Source organism: Pelobates fuscus, chromosome 6 (genome assembly GCF_036172605.1).
Source record: "Pelobates fuscus isolate aPelFus1 chromosome 6, aPelFus1.pri, whole genome shotgun sequence".
Classification (NCBI taxonomy): Eukaryota; Metazoa; Chordata; class Amphibia; order Anura; family Pelobatidae; genus Pelobates; species Pelobates fuscus.
This window is the reverse complement of record NC_086322.1, coordinates 219,968,772-219,988,182: the sequence shown is the minus strand read 5'-3', so window position 1 is coordinate 219,988,182 and position 19,411 is coordinate 219,968,772. Positions and strand designations below refer to the sequence as shown.

The 19,411-nt window shown below is 40.4% G+C and overlaps 1 protein-coding gene across 1 annotated transcript in view; it reads right to left on the bottom strand.

The window, feature by feature from the left end:
* The window catches only part of CDS1 (CDP-diacylglycerol synthase 1), an 81,814-nt gene that overhangs the window by 5,850 nt on the left and 56,553 nt on the right, over positions 1-19,411 (bottom strand). Inside the window, exons 5-8 of the mRNA XM_063458755.1 lie at positions 17,910-18,049; positions 17,248-17,306; positions 13,047-13,129; positions 2,059-2,146 (exon numbers count right to left, since the gene is read on the bottom strand). Of these exons, the coding sequence (XP_063314825.1) occupies positions 2,059-2,146; positions 13,047-13,129; positions 17,248-17,306; positions 17,910-18,049 (370 nt within the window). The remainder of the gene's footprint in view (positions 1-2,058; positions 2,147-13,046; positions 13,130-17,247; positions 17,307-17,909; positions 18,050-19,411) is intronic.

Genomic DNA, 19,411 nt, shown 5'->3' with positions numbered 1-19,411 from the left:
AAAAAAATATAGCGGACTTTGGCCCAAAGAATAGCCTGTAACATTTGCCTCTCGAGCATTCAAAAAAATGAATCAAGGCAACTTGGTGGCTCTCTGGAAGTTCAATGGGAAAAAAAGAGCTTGCAATAGCTCCAAGTTACTTAAACCGTGCATGACATGGAGTCGAATAAATCACTTAATATGTCAGACGCTTGGCATGTCATTTCTAATGAGTGGTTTTGGGCTAACCAACACATATTAGACAGTTTTTCCATTTTGTGTTGGATGACGGGACCACTTAAATTAAGGTACAGGTTTTGGATATAACTACATTATTCTCTTACATGTCTATGTAAAAGACACAAAAAGTGTCCCTCGACTCCAGTGTCCCCAACCCTCCAGTCCATGAAAGGCTTTTGAGAAGAAAAAAAAAAACGAAAAAAAAAAAAAAACACACCTCTCTTTCCCTTACATTCCTCGACACTGGGTCTCCTCCGCCGATGACAGCAGATGTTAGCCAATTGGGAGGGTGGGGAACCTAATGCTTGTGTACGACAAGCGCCACGTGCGCATTAGGCCTTCTCCATAGGAAAGCATTGCATTAATGCTTTCCTATGGGTGTTACTTGATGCTGGATGTCCTCATGCAAATTGTGAGAACATCCAGCGTCATTTCACGGACTCAAACTCTGTGAAACTTCAGGGAGTGCCTCTAGTGGTTTTCTGGGAGACAGCCTCTAAAAAGATTTTCTTTAAAACTGCAATGTTTACATTGCAAAGGGGGGACAGGGACACTGCACCCAGGCCACTTCACTGAGAAGTAAACTGATTAACGTATAATTAACTTGTAAAATTATAAACAGATAATCATTTACTTACATAATGCAGTGCAACTCCATTAAGTAGTAACTCCCCTGGCAAAATGACTTAAACATGAATCAGTGTACAACGCTAGATATGATTTAAATAAAAGGTTTCCACGCATTTACAGTAGCACTCAAGAGCTTGACAATATCACAGTACTGCCATTAGTATCGGTTTCATTCGTCAGACATTAGTGACATTTGAGTTGTTCATCTGCAACCTCTAAGCAATGATGACTAACTTAGATAAGTTACAGATATGTTATGTTTAACCCAACTCTCAATGATACCTTAGCAATCTGATCACAGAATATGTCTGTAATTCTAAGCCTGTGATCTCTGAGTGCAGGAGTATCGGTGAAGAACTGAGGGTAAAGTGTTCACTTAACCCCAGCCAGGAAGTCAGTCTATAAATTTTTAAGGCATGTGTTTACATTAGTATTAGTCTTGTCACAGACACATCAGCATGCCATTTAAGGAATTTAAGTATTTCCCTTTTGCTTCAGAATGGATACAAATGTCCAACATTAGTCTTCATAGTGATTTTCTGTATACAGAAACATCGAAAAGCAAACAGACGAAGTAGGTTATACATAACATGTCGAACGTAAGTTGTATTGAACAAAACATGCTAGAATAGAGCAGTCCACAACAATAGGATTCACTAGGAGATGGAACACAGGGCTTAATTGTGTGTGTTTATATTTGCTTCTGTGTCACACAGCCATGTTACAGTACTGCCACCCTATGTTTAGATGTATATGTTTACAAAAAAATACCTGTCTCATTAGAGATTTTACCTTTTAGCTGAAAGCAGCAAGGTGAATTGCTAGTGTAGGACTCGACACAGGTTTGCCTTGAAGTAGCAGGTGAGATTACACTTTAACGGCCATTGGAGTGATACTAAAAAGCTCCTGTTAACTAAATATCCCTAGGGATTTTCTAAACTAATCAAGTCTAGAGTAATATTTTTAAGCAGAGTATAATTTGCCTCACTTTATATAAATCCATATCATTTTAATTGTATGAATAACATCAATAATCAATATAAGCTTTTTTGCAAAGTTATTTTTTGTCACCAATTCACCGTAACAAAGGCTGGCAGGAATGTGCTTTCAGCAAGCTTTGTTAAGACTTCATTCGTCAGTTAAGATGCTAGCATTTCACTCCCTGCCATGTAACAGAGTCAAGGCATGCATACATTTATTTGGGCTTACCTTAATTAATGGTGTCCTGCCAAAGAAGAACCCAAACATATAGGCCATTATGTCATTACAGATGACAATGCAGACTGGAACAAGAAACCTAAAATATAAATATCTAATTCAGACAGGAATATAATATAACCAATCTTTAAATATATGTAAATATATAGAACTTTTTTTTTCTTCAATTTGACAATTTTTATTTTTATTTTGTCATTAACCATCTCAAACAGAGTACAGAAGAGATAACTTTTTTTTTGTAAAACACTCTGCAAGTGAATGGGCAAGCTTGGCAATTAATAAAGACAATTTTTAATTAAAATTAAAATGTTCCTATTAAAATTAAGTGTTTTCCAGTAAACTTAGATGTGTTTAGCATAGTTCTTACAAAATTGCCTGTTGTAACAAAATCAAATTACTGTAAAATCTAAATGAACCCCAACACAAAGTTATACAATCACATAAAAGTTGGTTGTCTCCGTATAGATTGAAATCCAGACAAAATTCTTTCTTATTCAGCGCCAGTAATGTCAATTCTAAATGTTGTTAACTGGTGTGAACAATGCCCAGTTTTTTCAGTCAGAATGCCCCGGACAATTAATTACAGACTAGGGGCATTCGAACTTTAGTGAATAACCCTGAATTATTGGTTTATAGATAGTGGATACTTCTTAAAGAGCAATTGTAAACTCAATTTTTCGGTGTAATAACCCTTTTGTCAAGTTTTGAAAGAAAAAATATATTTGTAATTGCGTACATGATTTTTTTTTTAAATAATAATATATAAATAAATAAAATTGAGAAAAAAAACGAAAAAAAACCCTAACGTTAGTATATGACTGCATCCTTGGGTCAGACAGTTTTAAGAACAGACAGTCTCCAGTCTTCATTCCTTCTGTGCAGAGAGTGATAGCACAGAAACTGTGTTTTCAAATACTGTCTAACCCAATGTGCATGTAAATTGAGTTTTTCTTTTTTCTTTTTAGTTAATTTAAACTAATTAAACCACTTCCTTAAAAAAAAATATACAAAATTATTATTATATTAAAAAGTAATTTTAAGGTTACAGTTGTCCATTATCTACAAGTTTAACTATAGGTTTAAAACAAAATATATATATTTTTAAATGTAGATGAAAGCATATTTCTTTTAAATGTATGGTATAAGTAGTATAACATGCTAGGACTGTAAAAGCCAAGCGGTGTCATTTTAAAATAATAAACAGTGTATTTTTTTCTGAAATTATCCCAATAAAAGGAAGGATGTGCTATATTTTATGTCATTTTTTTAACTTTAAATATTATAGTTTACAACTTGGATGTAAATTGATAATATGTGTGATTCCTTACATGTGGCAGATGCGAAAGTAAAGTATGTTGAACAAAGGTTATACATCAAAGTAAATTAGGAGCTATCCGGAACCAATGTAGTTAAATATGAACAATATTTATCAATGGCATATGAACGTTACCATCTACTCTTAGTATATCTGAAAGTTAAAATGGGAATGGCCACTAGATTATCCACTATTTATAGCAAATATCTGTTTGTGCGGTCTTAAAATAAATAAATAATTGTAGAAATTGACACTGCTGCATTGATCTCTATTCTGGAACTGGGTGCCTACATCTAATGTTCTATGTCAATCATCTTTTCTGCCATTAAAAACATTGTCAGTGGAAGAAGAGAACCACAAAGAAAGTTTCTGTTCTTCTCATTTGCACTGAGAGGCCTGGCTTTGCCCGGACTGAACTGGATGTTGATGACACTTATCTAAATCTTTATTATACATTAAAAAAAACAAAAAAAAAAAAACATTTTTTGCTTTATTTAATTATTTCATTTCAAGCACAGATCTTTATTACATTCCATTTGTAGCCTAACTACATTTGGAAAGTTGAATAATGTGCTATAGGTTTGCGTTAAAAACATTGTTATTGCACACAGACGAGGTCATTCACTACAGAGTGGGTTTTGGGGGAATTCAAGTGAATTAAAAATTTTAAGCTGAATGGAAAACATTGCTTATAAATATATGCGAAATGCAAAAATGTAACACAAGACGTCTCATTTAAAGTTATTTATAAAGAAAAGAGAATTAAGATCAGGCTTTGACAGCTCAGTTATGACTTACGTAAAAATAAAACAATTTCCCTACACGTAGACTGTTTCCTGGCAAACTGAGAATAATATACAATAATTTTCAGTGATACGTTAACTTTTATTAAGAATTATGTATTGTGGAGGGTGTGGAGATAAAAATTAATATAGTAGTCAACCCTTTTTAAATCTTTATTTTTTAAAAGGTCTTTACATTAATTTTATTTTACCAATACAATTATGTGAGTTACTATACAAGACACAAGACAAATTAAACTCAACTGAATGTTACCCTCACAAATTAAACTCAAGTGAATGTTGAATGTTACCCTCTCATCTAATAATTCATCTCCAGGTTTCACTAGACTTTTACTTTTTAAAGCGGCTCTGTCACCTTCTGAGGTCTTTGCATAATCTGCAAAGACCCCCATTGGTAGTCACTGCATGGTGTCCGGTGGCTATGGTGTGCAGGTGAAGGTCAGTTTTACTTCCCTGCCATCAAAAGCAAACAGGGAGGGATGGAGAATTATTAAATCACAAGTGTGTCCCCATGTATAATCTTGTGTTTAATGTCAAGTTGTGAGAGAGAGCGAAAAAAAAGATTTAAAAAAAAAAAAAGGAACAGAGAGGCTTATTGGGAGAGATACGACATGACTGATAGGATTATGAGTCTGGTTAATTAGATAAGTATGAGAGTACTTTAGTGTTTGCATAAGTATCTCATCAATTAACCTAGAATTTGTTTGATGCACTGTAATTTAAGTGTTTCTATTTAAGGCGTCCCCCCCACCCCCCCGCCCATCACTCTAGGGGGTCCGGCCACAGCCGCGACCATTGCCTGCATTAAATCTGGGGTGGTGCACAGCCGCACCAGCACAGGGTCCGCATTGCTGGCAGGAGAGGAGTGCTGCTCCCCTCCTGCCCAGTGTGTAGCTCTCTTGGGAATGAAAGGCATGGAGAGGACAGGGGGTGAAATGAGACACATGTAGGGGCTATGGCGGGGGGAATGAGACACATGGAGTGGCTATGGCGGGGGGAATGAGACACATGGAGGGGCTATGGCGGGGAGGGAATGAGAGACATGGATGGGCTATGGCGGGGAGGGAATGAGAGACATGGATGGGCTATGGCGGGGGGGAATGAGAGACATGGATGGGCTATGGCGGGGGGGAATGAGAGGCATGGATGGGCTATGGCGGGGGGAATGAGAGGCATGGATGGGCTATGGCGGGGGGGAATGAGAGGCATGGATGGGCTATGGCGGGGGGGAATGAGAGGCATGGATGGGCTATGGCGGGGGGGCATGAGAGGCATGGATGGGCTATGGCGGGGGGCATGAGAGGCATAGAGGGTCTGGGGGAGGAATGAGAGGCATAGAGGGTCTGGGGGAGGAATGAGAGGCATAGAGGGTCTGGGGGAGGAATGAGAGGCATAGAGGGTCTGGGGGAGGAATGAGAGGCATAGAGGGTCTGGGGGAGGAATGAGAGGCATAGAGGGTCTGGGGGAGGAATGAGAGGCATAGAGGGGCTGGGGGAGGAATGAGAGGCATAGAGGGGCTGGGGGAGGAATGAGAGGCATAGAGGGGCTGGGGGAGGAATGAGAGGCATAGAGGGGCTGGGGGAGGAATGAGAGGCATAGAGGGGCTGGGGGAGGAATGAGAGGCATAGAGGGGCTGGGGGAGGAATGAGAGGCATAGAGGGGCTGGGGGAGGAATGAGAGGCATAGAGGGGCTGGGGGAGGAATGAGAGGCATAGAGGGGCTGGGGGAGGAATGAGAGGCATAGAGGGGCTGGGGGAGGAATGAGAGGCATAGAGGGGCTGGGGGAGGAATGAGAGGCATAGAGGGGCTGGGGGAGGAATGAGAGGCATAGAGGGGCTGGGGGAGGAATGAGAGGCATAGAGGGGCTGGGGGAGGAATGAGAGGCATAGAGGGGCTGGGGGAGGAATGAGAGGCAGCCCCTCTAGTGATTTCTAGTTACGGCCCGGTACCACAACATTAAATGTGATTAAATGGATAAAAAGGGGTGGTGCAACCAAAGAAAAAAATGAAAATAGATTCCTGTATAGGTATATTATTTCTATAACAGTGTTTCCCAAACCAGTCCTCAAGACCCACCAACAGTCCAGGTGTCAGAATCTAAATGGAATAAAACAGGTAAATACATAAATCCTGGATTGTTAGTGGGCCACTGGTTTGGGAACCACTTGTCTAGGATATAAACTAAACTAATGTTTGATAGTTAACGTTAGCCATTTACCACACCCCACCTAATGCTATACCAACAATAACTCTATGCTTACTCCAATGGCTGGATCACAGCAGAGTGTTCCTGATCACCAGCACCTGGTTGCATCAACTCCCCTTGTTAGCCCCAGGAGCACCGTGAAAGGTACACTGGCTTCCTGGAACACGCAGCTGGATCGGAATTCTGCCTTATCCCGGTCAAACATTTACCCAGGTGCAGATAGAAAACCCTCCATACGGGGGCGGAGCCTAGCCACAGCAGCAACCGGTCACAGGATTTCTGAGCTCCGGGCCTTGCAGCCCTAATAATCGGCAAATCTAGCCCTAACGGACTCTGAGAAAGCCCCCAGGCCTCTATTGACCCAATGGGGCGCAAAACTAACAAAAAAAAGGCAATTCCACCAAGAGATGACTTACAATCAGGCCCAGGGCGCACACGAGCCCAAGATGGCGTCCCTTGTGGATGGAGGGTCGGATTTCTCGGACGACCTTTCCGTGGACACGGGGCTAGATATGCTACCTGCTCTGACCCGACACGCACCGCACAAGCCGGCAGCCCCACGAACAAGCCCGGACTCCGCGCCAGTAACCGCAGCTGTCCTGAGGGATCTCCTTGCAGAACATCACGAGAGAATAGCAGCCGATGTTAAAGCACTGCGAGGAGACTTGCAAGGCCTAACGGGCAGAATCAGCAAACTGGAACATACCTCCCACACGGGAGCTCAGCACATAGCCTCCCTGCAGCACACAGTGGAGGAACTACAGCTGCAGAACCGCTCCTTTGAACACCGCCTCGCTGCCAACGAGGATGCCAAGAGGAGAAACAATGTAAAGATAAGAGGTGTCTCGGAAACGGTGGGGGAGGCTGAGGCGACAAACTTTATTAGGCGTCTTATGGAAGCCCTACTGACACAACTGAGTGCCAAATCAGTGATAATCACCGGCATTTTCAGAGTCCCTCGACCAGCCAAAGCGCCAGATACAGTCCCAAGAGACCTGGTAGTCCAGTTTCAAAACACTACAGATAAGATAGCGGTGATGACGGCCACCGGGGCGAAGCAGTCTTACCAGTTTGAGGAGATGTTCTTAATCTTTTTCACGGACTTGTCGGGCAGTACACTAGCGTGGAGACGCTCTCTAAAGCCGCTTACCACTCTCCTGCGGCTGCACAGCATCCGTTACCAATGGCGCCCAGCAAGAGCCATCACAGTCTTCCATGGGGGGACCACGTACACGATTCAGGAGCCAGACGAATGCGACCTGATCCTACATAAAATGGGACTCCCAGTTGCCACACAAAACCGCCAAGTTCAAGATGCCACCCCTAGACTGAGACACCAATGGAATCCGACAGGAACCCCAGAGTTCGTCCCGCAAACGTCCACACCAGAGTCATACGTCTTGGCTACGACCTGAACAACGGATATTCTTACCAGAGAAAAAGAGAACGCTCTGGACATCCGTGGAGCTCTCCACACTTCTCTAGTGCAAATTGACTTTCATATTGCCTTGTCTTTTTGTTTACTTATTTCTCCGATTTTATTTTATTTTATTATAACATAACACTTTGTAGCTGAGCCAGACACACACATCACCCATACTAACCGTAAGTTGAGAGGAGAGACACCCACATCTTTTAAGACCAGGCACCAAATGTCAGTGTTTCTCCATCTTACTAAGATGGGTGGCTATCCGGGGTGGCTACCCTCTTTTTCTTTACACGCCCCCACGCGAGAACGCTCTTTCACTCACTCAGCACACCACTGCCACCGAGCACATCCCACAGTCCGACAGACTCAGCAGGGCAGTGGAGCAGACAACCAGCTCACCTAGGAGCGACAACTCGAGGGACACATAACACACAAACCTACCTACTCCCTCCTCCATACAGGGGATAACGCGACAGGTCACCTCACCCAGGTGATTCCCACCCTCGCGACTCCATAAATAAGGAACATCCTTATGGGAGCCAACCTACCCCATAGGCCACTAGGGGGACGCGCGCTCCAGGTACCCCTCTAAGGGGGAAACCTGTGCTTATGCAGAAGCCATAATATTCTAAAAACTAGTAGACTACAGCACACTCCCACAACAATCCCAAAGTCTATTAGACACAACAACACAAGACATAGCTCAACTAGCCGCATCACCACACGACTTCAACTAACTTAATTCCCAAGTATTCAGAGACTTAGACACTGAGAGCAGCGCTGAGACAAAAACGCCACATATGCCTGTCACTTCAGCAAAATTAAAATTTAAAAACGGCGCAGACCCTACAGAAGTTATATGGTATGTTGTTTGTTGATATATCCTGACACCGCCGGTGCGACATAATGCTTAACTTACTGAACAGTTTATGTCTTTACCTCGCATAGCTGTAAGCCTGCATAACCTTCTATTGTAATACTGTCTTTGCAGTTTTCGCATGTCTCGATAGGGATTCAACGTAGAGAGGCAGTTTACTCTAACAAGCCTACCTCTCCCGAAATAAGCTCCCATTCTCTATCAGACAGCAAAACTTTACCCAACATGTTTAGAACAGTTACCGCCAACAAGGCTGTTATGCCTTGATCTGATAGATAGGAACATTGACTTTGTTCATGTCATTATATTATATGCTATATAAAAATTGCTGATCTATCTCCGTGCTAACCTACTGTTAACATATATCTGGTTATATACATGTCCACACTGTTGGGGCATGACGAGTTCTCCTGTTTGATTATCATGCACTTCAAAAATAAAGAATTAAAAAAAAAAAAAAAAAACCTCCATACAATCAGAAAGCTTTTTGGCTGGATAGAGCTGGTGGGATACACCATCAGGGTATACGTTGATTGTGGGGGTGCTTTCTATTGGTGGGGACATTGGGGTCTCGATTCCCTGGCCCCCTGTCTGGAGAAGACTCAGCAGGAGATGAACAATGATCAGCCCAGACGTATGTTGATCACCCTTAGAGGGTGAATATATATTCAACACTGTATAAATATGTGTGTGTTGTGCCAATAAATCAGTTCTTGATTTACCATCACCAAGTCTCGTGTATGAGGAAGTGCACTTTATTCACTGTACTCTGATGCTGAAGCAACTGAACCAAGGAAGGGAGGTAAAAAAAGAATGAGAGACCCTACTCTGGTCCAGAGCTCCTTAACAAATACCTACTCTAACTTTGCCAATAAATCTACACTATACCTAACCCTAAAACAAACCCAATATTAACACTTACCTTAATCCAACACTATTCCTACATTAACCCTAACCCTTACCCTACCCTAACCCCAAACTCACCAATAACCTAACCCTAAGGAAACCCTCTGCTAATATCGAAAGATGGGTTTCATAGTTAATACAGTAAAGAGTGGTCTGTGACCACCATCTGCTGTCCGTTTTTATAATTAATTACAATATATTTATCAATGGAGCCTGCTTCCCAACCGATTACACAGTGATCAGTGCTGGGCAGTTGGTAAAGCCCAGCACTGATCACAATCTGAACAAAGTTAAATGCTTCCAGTTTGAGTTCCAGTCCCACTTATAGCTCATTGGTTAGTTAGAGGCCACTAAAAATGGTCCCTGTTGACAGAGGGGAGCCTCATTGTTGGGTTTCCTGCTGTGTGGAGGGATTTAACCCTGCTCACACCAACACTATACGTTGAGTCCGTACACCCCAATGTACAGGCACGTTCCAACATTGTCAAAGTGTTAAGGGAAATTTGCCAAGTTCTGTCCTAATCGCTCCCTTATTCTAAAGCAGGCCAGGGCAAACTTGATGGAAGAGCACGGGAGGGAAACACATAAATGACACAGTGGGGAATATCAGAAAAATAAGCAGGACGTATGGGAGAAAAGCTCATGCATTACTCCTAGTCCTATCTTGATATCTTCCCAACTGATGGAAACGAATTGTAAGTACAAATTAAAAAGTAATTTTAAAATGGTATATAGTGATGTCGCGAACGGCGAACGCGAATTTCCGCAAATGTTCGCGAACGGGCGAACCGCCATAGACGTCAATAGGCAGGAAAATGTTAAAACCCACAGATGGAAATCCTCAGTCTACAACCGATATATTCCTCATCCCGAGAAAGAAATGAGGAAAGCTTTTAAAAGTTTGGCTTTGTAAATTCGATGCAATAAGTGTGTTTTTCTTTAATACCTTTTCACCCTCTTTGCATGAACCCGATTTACATATATTACTAATATGTGTCTGAACATATATATTATATTATTCACTCACTCACTCTCTGGGCCGGCCTAAGACATCATGCTGCCTAGGTCCAACGATAAATGACTATGGGGGATAATGTATAATAAACACAGGTTACTAGGCTATGGGGGGATAATGTATAATAAACATAGGTTACTGGTTGTGGGGGATAATGTATAATAAACAGAGGTTACTGGCTATGGGGGAGATAATGTATAATAAGCACAGGTTATTATAATGTATAATAAGCACAGGTTACTGGCTATGGGGGGATAATGTATAATAAACACAGGTTACTGGCTATAGAGGGATAATGTATAATAAACACAGGTTACTGGCTATGGATGGATAATGTATAATAAACACAGGTTACTGGCTATGGGGGGATAATGTATAATAAACACAGGTTACTGGCTATAGAGGGATAATGTATAATAAACACAGGTTACTGGCTATGGAGGGATAATGTATAATAAACACAGGTTACTGGCTATGGGGGTATAATGTATAATAAACACAGGTTACTGGTTATGGGGGTATAATGTATAATAAACACAGGTTACTGGTTATGGGAGGATAATGTATAATAAACACAGGTTACTGGCTATGGGAGGATAATGTATAATAAACACAGGTTACTGGCTATGGGGAGGATAATGTATAATAAACACAGGTTACTGGCTATGGGGAGGATAATGTATAATAAACACAGGTTACTGGCTATGGGGAGGATAATGTATAATAAACACAGGTTACTGGCTATGGGAGGATAATGTATAATAAACACAGGTTACTGGCTCTGGGGGGATAATGTATAATAAACACAGGTTACTGGCTATGGGAGGATAATGTATAATAAACACAGGTTACTGGCTATGGGAGGATAATGTATAATAAACACAGGTTACTGGCTATGGGGGGATAATGTATAATAAACACACAAATAAAAAAGAATGTAGCTTCAGAATTAATCTAAATTGTATGCTGTCTAGGAGGTGGGAGTGTCTGGGAGAGAGGGTCTGCTGCTGATTGGCTGGAATGTGTCTGCTGACTGTGAGGTACAGGGTCAAAGTTTACTCAATGATGACGAATAGTGGGCGGACCGAACATCGCATATGTTCGCCGTCCATGGCGAACGCGAACATGCGATGTTCGCCAGGAACTATTCGCCAGCGAACCGTTCGGGACATCACTAATGGTATATTTCTTACTATAAACAGCATGAAGGTAAAAAGTTATAGATTCTAAAATAAATCTTTGAGTTAAGGATTTACCATTTTTGGTCATTATGCTTAGCTTTAAAGATTCATGGCTCGGACAATTTGACCAGCATGTGTAACCATTAACAGCTGCAGAAGGCCAAAACTACTTTATGCACGGACTTGATATAGTTTTATCAGTCTATCTAAACTACATACTGTGTGTATGTCCAGACCTACAGTCAGTTATATGCATATACACAAAGTAGCATATAGCAAACCTCAATTTAATAAGTTTCCAAATGATTCAATACTGTTAGAAAAACTTTCCAAATGATGGATCTAGAAAAATTCCCATAGACTTTAATGGTGACTTCTGTAGGCACATCCTTTGACAAGCTTTTCTAACAGTATTGAATACTTTGGGAAGCTTATTAAATTAAGACCTTAATGACATATTACATATTGATATTTATTCTTGCAGAAATTTTAAACCCTTACTCATAAGAACAAGCTTTACCAGAATTCTGAGAACCCAATTGAAAAAATTATATTAAACCTATTTTTGAGGAAGACAACTGTGTTAATCCCTTAAGGACACATGACATGTGTGACATGTCATGATTCCCTTTTATTCCAGAAGTTTGGTCCTTAAGGGGTTAAAATATAGTCTGCCTCCTCTACAAGCAAAGCTTACATCTTTGAAAGTTTGAACATGCCAATAGTGTCCTAGTAATCTGGAACAATGACCAACTTTAGTTCTTGCCTAGGGCTTCTTCTCTAAATTCTTCACTTGACTCCCTCAAATGTTCTTCCATCCTGTTCTGCTACAATATTGTTTCCTATTCTCTGCTTTTTGCCCATTCATCTTGTTCATCTTCCCAATGTATCCCCTCTACGTATTTCATGTCTTCCTCCCATGCTCTTCCACTAAGTATGCTCATTCTGCTTTCCAATCATATTTCTCAATCCTGCTCTTCATTCATTTTACATTGATATCTTTGTTGTACTTCTACCTTTCTACAGCATTCAATGTTCCAACCCCCCAAAAATGTAAGACAAAAAAAAAAGTAAAAGTAAAAAGTAGAAAAAGTATTACACTAAACTGCAAGGTAATAAGGTCAAAATCTAATTTAAAAAGTGTAGCTTTATACATCAATTGCCCATTGCATGTACATGGTTATGAATAGCACACAACATAAATTACAATACGAGTCTTTAAAAAGTGAATTGGTGTCGATCCTTACCAGATCATCCCTTCAAAAAGGTTTTGGATGACTAGATGAGATTGAGTGACAGTGATCAGCAAAGTGACATGGGTCCAGCCAAACTGTTGATAGGGTAACAATACAACAATCAGAGCAGTTATAAACAAAACAATGTGATAAATGAAGAACTAAGAAAATAACTTCTAGTTTTACCTTAACAAAATCTCTTAGCTACAAAACTACACTGAGTGGCCATTAATTTAAAGATATTGATCAATTGATTTGAGGGTTACTCCAAGAATGATGACACTTCAGTGACTTGAAATGGTCACAGTGCTTGGAGTCTGTTTGAAATGTTGCTATTACATAGATATAGCAGTTTCCTGCTGGAGGTCTACCTCTACCTCCGGGAGCTTCATTAGCCAAATCAAACAAGAGTTAGGGCTGGCTTGTGTAAATGCTGTACATTATGGGCATCTGTCATCAGCATGCAGAGGATACTGGCAATAGGCAACCAATGGTGGCACGGCCCTTCCCTCTGTGCTGCGCAAGTCCTCCCCTTATTCTGTCCTCATGTACCATAAAGGGAGAAGTAAAGGTAGCCTACTAAAATTTCTCTACCAAACGCTGAATACAATCTCCAAGCACTTGATAATACGAAAGGAGCGGTTATTGATTTTTCTAGATTTTATTTTGAATTGTTTAGCAATGAAAAAGTAAAAAATCAAGCCCACGTAACAGCCCAATAAATAACATTTATTAGCTGCTTATTGGCTCCCGATAAGCCTTTTATTAGTTAAAATTGATTACATTATTATTATTAAATGTGGTAGCTGATAAATATTGGCTTGAATAAGAATACATTTTGAAAAATATTGAAAATTGATAATGTTTTTGCACTGAAAAGATCGGATTCTGCTTTTCAATGTAATTTATCGTTGACTGAATCCTTGACAGCGAAAAACTGAATACATAATTTTTTATTATTTTTTTACTATTGGTCTGCTGGCAACATTACCAACCAGCTAATAAATAGTTAAAAAAAAAAATATATAAAAAAAAATATACTAATGTGGGGGTCATATTGAAACCCACAGGTTAAGCAGTTTATTACTTCCTCCATGCTGCAAGTCGGGGCATGTCCACTAAAAAGCAAGCAGCGAGTGGCTACTTGCTGTAATAAATGACTAGCAACTGGGAAGCTATTGCTGCTTTGTGGCGTACATACCAGGGTCGCAGGGGTCGCGGCTGCGACCGGGCCCGGCCCAACAGGGGGCCCGGCCGCCCTGCGACCCAGGTATGTAGGTCACTGGGCCAGCCTCTTCTGCTGGGGGGCCCAGGAGCCGGCCACCTCCGGGCCCCCCGAGGCTGGCCCTGCTGTCACCCGGCTGGCTGGCGGGCGCGCGAGGGAGCACTGTCCCCTGGGTGCTCCCTCTTCAGCTCCCTCGCGCACCGCACTGAAACCGGAGCCGGAAGATGACGTCATCTTCCGGCTCCGGCATCAGTACGCGGCGCGCGAGGGAGCTGAAGAGGGAGCACCCAGGGGACAGTGCTCCCTCGCGCGCCCGCCAGCCAGCCGGGTGACAGCAGGGCCAGCAACACCACTGGACCCCAGGGAATCCCCCCAGCTCTCCCACAGGTAAGGAGGCTGGGGGGATTTAAAAAAAAAAAAAAGTTTGAGTGTGTTAGTGAGTGTGTGTTAGTGTTAGTGAGTGTGTGTATGTTAGTGAGTGTGTTAGTGTTAGTGAGTGTGTGTGTTAGTGAGTGTGTTAGTGTTAGTGAGTGAGTGTGTGTGTGTGTTAGTGTTAGAGTGTGTGTGTTAGTGTTAGTGTGTGTGTTAGTGTTAGTGAGTGTGTGTGTGAGTGTTAGTGTGTGTGTTAGTGTTAGTGAGTGTGTGTGTGAGTGTGTGTGTGTTAGTGAGTGTGTGTGTGTTAGTTAGTGAGTGTGTGTTAGTGAGTGTGTGTGTGTGTTAGTGAGTGTGTGTGTTAGTGTGTGTGTGTGTGTTAGTGTGTGTGTTAGTGTTAGTGTCCAACCCTGCCCCAAGGGATCAATTAATTAAACTGATAAATGGGGGGAACTTGGTATCCTCCCCAATCCTCATCCGTGGTCCGTATTTGAGTGCACCTCCAGCCCACATCCATAAGCCGTGGGTGGGGGCTTTTGACTTCGTATTAGAGAGGGTGAAATGTAATATTGCTTGCCTGGTTCCCACTTATAGGCAGCATGGTGGGGTTTGGGAGTGCAACTATGTTTCCCTAGGTAATTTTAATTTAATAGCCTCCACCCACAGCCTAAGGGTGAAGGGCTGGGAGGGACACAAAATCCCTCTCCATTTATTAATTATAACTCACAACCACTGACCACATGGACATGGATATGGAGTGACAATATGTTCCCCCCACTTTTTTTAAATAATAGCCCCACTGTGGGTGGACAGTGATCTGTTCAAATCCCTTACTTTATTTTACAACCCCCATCCATTGCCCGGTATGTGAGAAATGTATTATTACAGCATAAGGTTCTTGCTGTTTAGCAGACATTTTAATAGCGGCCACTAATAACCGACACATTTCTAACCTTGTCACTATTTTTAAACAGCCTAGAATTTGTAATGAGTGGACAACATTCACCACGTAGTGATTACAGTTTTCAAAAACTCAAAAAGAAACTGCAAGGAATTAATAACAGGAACTACAATAAGGACAACGTTAACCTGTTCAGTTCTGCAGTGAACACACATTCATACACACACACATTCATAGACACACTCCACACACATTTTATTTCAGTTTTTTCCCCACCCAGCCTCTGTTTTGCTACCCTGAAAAGTTGGATTGGAATCTCATCCCTAAGGTCCAGTTGTTTTGCTGCAGGGATCCCTCTGTACGGATTGCCCAGTTTCCTGCAGCTGTTAAGATGACTGTTCTTCTATTGTTGTTTATTTGGGACCTGATGAAGATTATGTACCTGTTGTAACTTTGGGGTCACACTGGGGGCAGAGGAACAGCACAGTAGGGATTACTCCATCCAAAAATCAATATTTTCTCAAATCACTATTTTTTGTTTAGTAACCCTGTGTTTGGCTTAACCCTTTAATATTTCAGTGTGACCACAAAGTTAAAACAGGTACATAATATTCATTAGGCCCAAAATAAACTAAAATAGAAAAACAGTCATCTTAACAACCCCTCTAATTTTGTAGATTTTTTTTTCTTTTTTTATAAATATAGTTGAATAAAGAGTCACTAAAGTAATTTTCAGTTGCCATACAATTTAGGTTGACATACCATTTAGGTTATTTTGGTACCTGTCAAAAATATCAAGAGTTATAGCAAAACTGAAATTTTAAAAAATAGATTGTTAGTGAGGTTTGGAAATTTGCAGTATTAGTTATTCATTTATACATTTACATAAACCTTGCGGTGATAAAAACGTTTTAGAGATTATATGGTCTGCTTTGCAATACCAGAACAAATACCATATCTGTCCTATAAAAGTAAAAAACGTAAAAAATAAATGTAAAAAATTTAAACGAGGACAAGTATCTTGTGTATGCGTGTATCTGTAAAATATATGATGCTATTTGGGGAATATGCCTTTCAAACAAAAATTACAAAAACATAAGAATATTGCTTGCATGCAGGCAGAATTCCTATATGCAGTCTGGTTAACTGCCTGGCTAAAACCAATCAGAGATACTTTAAAAGGTTAATGCTAGTTGCCATTGCAGACTGTACCATCTATCGATGGTTGCAAGAATGCCGCTTTGCACGTTGTGAGCCTCTGGCCCCTAGTACAGTAAGGGAGGGAAGATAAACGTTCACTGTTCTTATGCTAGCTCATTCAGAGGGAGTAAAAGGAGCCCGAGAGGAGAAACTTTATTTCTCTCATGGGTGAAGACCAGTGCTGGAACACAGGGAACAGTAAGCCTAGGCTAGGGACAACCAGAAGTACATCCTGTTGCAGAACTATCATGATGCTTTGTGAGCCTAAAGTTCATCCCTGGTCTAGCCTCAGCATTGAAGTGGTAATTTTCACATTTGTATCATGGCTTTATTATGAATCATTCGCCAGCCACCAGTCACACATACATGTCAAAGCAGATACGGAAAGACTAATGTTTGACAATTAAAGAAACACAAGCAGTTATGTCCAATCGAACACCATGCAGACAGATTGTTAAATAGGTATGGTATACTAAACAGGCTTGCTATAGTAATGAAAGAGTATTAATACACACCATGTAAAATTGCAGGCGATATTGCTTCTTCACTAAGCTGATAACAAACATGCAGAAACCTGTGTGACAAAAAACAAAAACATGCAATGGCTTATATCTTACTTGTTCTGGTTACAAAAACACGCACAGAGCAAGCATAGTATTTAAAGTGAACAGGCCCAGGGGTTAATGAAATCCTACCAGCTTTACAAGCAATAACTATGAAAAATTTTAAAAAAATACCACCGATACCAACATTGAATGTCAATTAATGGATATGAGAATAGAAAGGATTAAAACTGAACATTCATTACTGAACGCAGAGGATTGAAATTTACACATCAGTCCTATCCTTAACCAGCTTTAGTTAGTGCCTGATACTGTGACTGTATTACAATGATTTGTCATAGATTCTTGCATTATTTGTACACAGCAAAACCTTCCACGGTGACATTTATTTTTCTTACTTAGAACAGTTATGCTTGTTTAGATTTTGACTTAATATTTTTCAGTGACATTAAAGAGGCCTGTGTACCAACCACATGTCTCTCAGCTGATACTTTAAATGCACAACTTAAGCTAATCAGATAAATCAGTTTCGGATTCCATCTGATCTGCTGTGATTTTAGCAGGAATGAAAAAAGTAGCATGCTTCCGTAAAGCTATTATAGCTTGAATATTACCTATAACATAAAGTGCAAATGAAATGAAGCGATGGTAGCGAATAAGGAACTGAAGCAATTCTTCTCTCTGCACATAGTTTGCAAAGTAATCCGCTAGGGTCTCGCCATAGAAAAAGTAGTTAACGCACAACAGAAAGTACCTGAAACAAAGCACAAAAAGTTAACAAAACAAGCACTGTAAATTTATAGGTTGAAAATTCAGAGAGAATCTAAGAGTAATAGTGTCCGGAAAAAATTAGCTCTCTGGGGTTAAAAATGGGTAAGGTGATCACTTGTTAAAGCGAAAATGCCATTTTGGAGAAAACGGTGCATTAAAAAATTTTAAACTATTGAAAAAATTAAAAGAAAATTTTGACAAACTTTTTTATAAAGTCAATTTTTCTACATTGCTTTTTTTCCACCTGAATGTAAGGATCAGCTTTAAGCTAATTTAAATCCACTCACCCACAAGCCAGCTACACTGCTCACGTCCTCATTAAAATGGACGACATATGATAGAAGTGTATTCATGGCTAGAAGTACGTGGTATATCCCAGTGATCAGTGAAATACGAGATAGAGTATATAATCTAATTTTTTATCAATTATGATTAAAACCTCGTGTGTACTACATGTAACAAAGTAACAGATCTAGATATCATGGTATACGCCTAATGCAAAAACTCACGTTAAGAAAATTTGTGTGTGAAATCACAGACACTTTCTAACGTAACTTTTGGGGGACAGTTAAATAGTAATTCAAATACAAATTAAGTTACAAAAAAAAACAATCATAAGGTGAAAAACAAATCATGAACACATATCAGCATATACAAGTCTTGATAAAAGGCATGCAAAGATTCTCACACGTTGGTGCTCAGCTGATACCCACATATCATTTAACTTTTAATATATATATTTAATATATATATTTTAATGCCATATATCTGATCAGGACAGTTCCAGGTTAACCTTTTTCGTACATGTCCTATTAGCTCCAATTCCCTCAGGCGACTGAATGTAGATATATAAACTAGACACATCTAATGTGATAGGATGGCAGGTATGTAAAATGCTACTCCACTGAGAAGTCAATTGGATATACATAGTTAAACCTTCAGATCTCAATGAGATGCTTTAAAAACCATTGATCATATTGTCAATTAAAGATAAGATTTTAGTCATGCCTGCATACGCTGGTCTTTCCCTGGCTTACAGCCTCGCAAATTTGTATCAATAATTGTTCTTTTTTATATTTTGCAGAACTCCGATATGTCATATTATGATGGCCGAGCTAAGAGGCATAAACTAGCAATTTTATAACAAGACACGGAGGCTCATATTGCATATCCCTTTCTTTACTGTTGACAAATAGCAGCAAAGGAAACATACAGAATGAAAAAAGAATGAACATGTGATAACGTAGGCCCCTCCCCCTCAGGTCCCAGTATAACAGGCAGCACTTCCCTTCCATTTCCCTCTTTCTTTGCTGCTCTGACACAAAGATAAGTACATGCCATATTT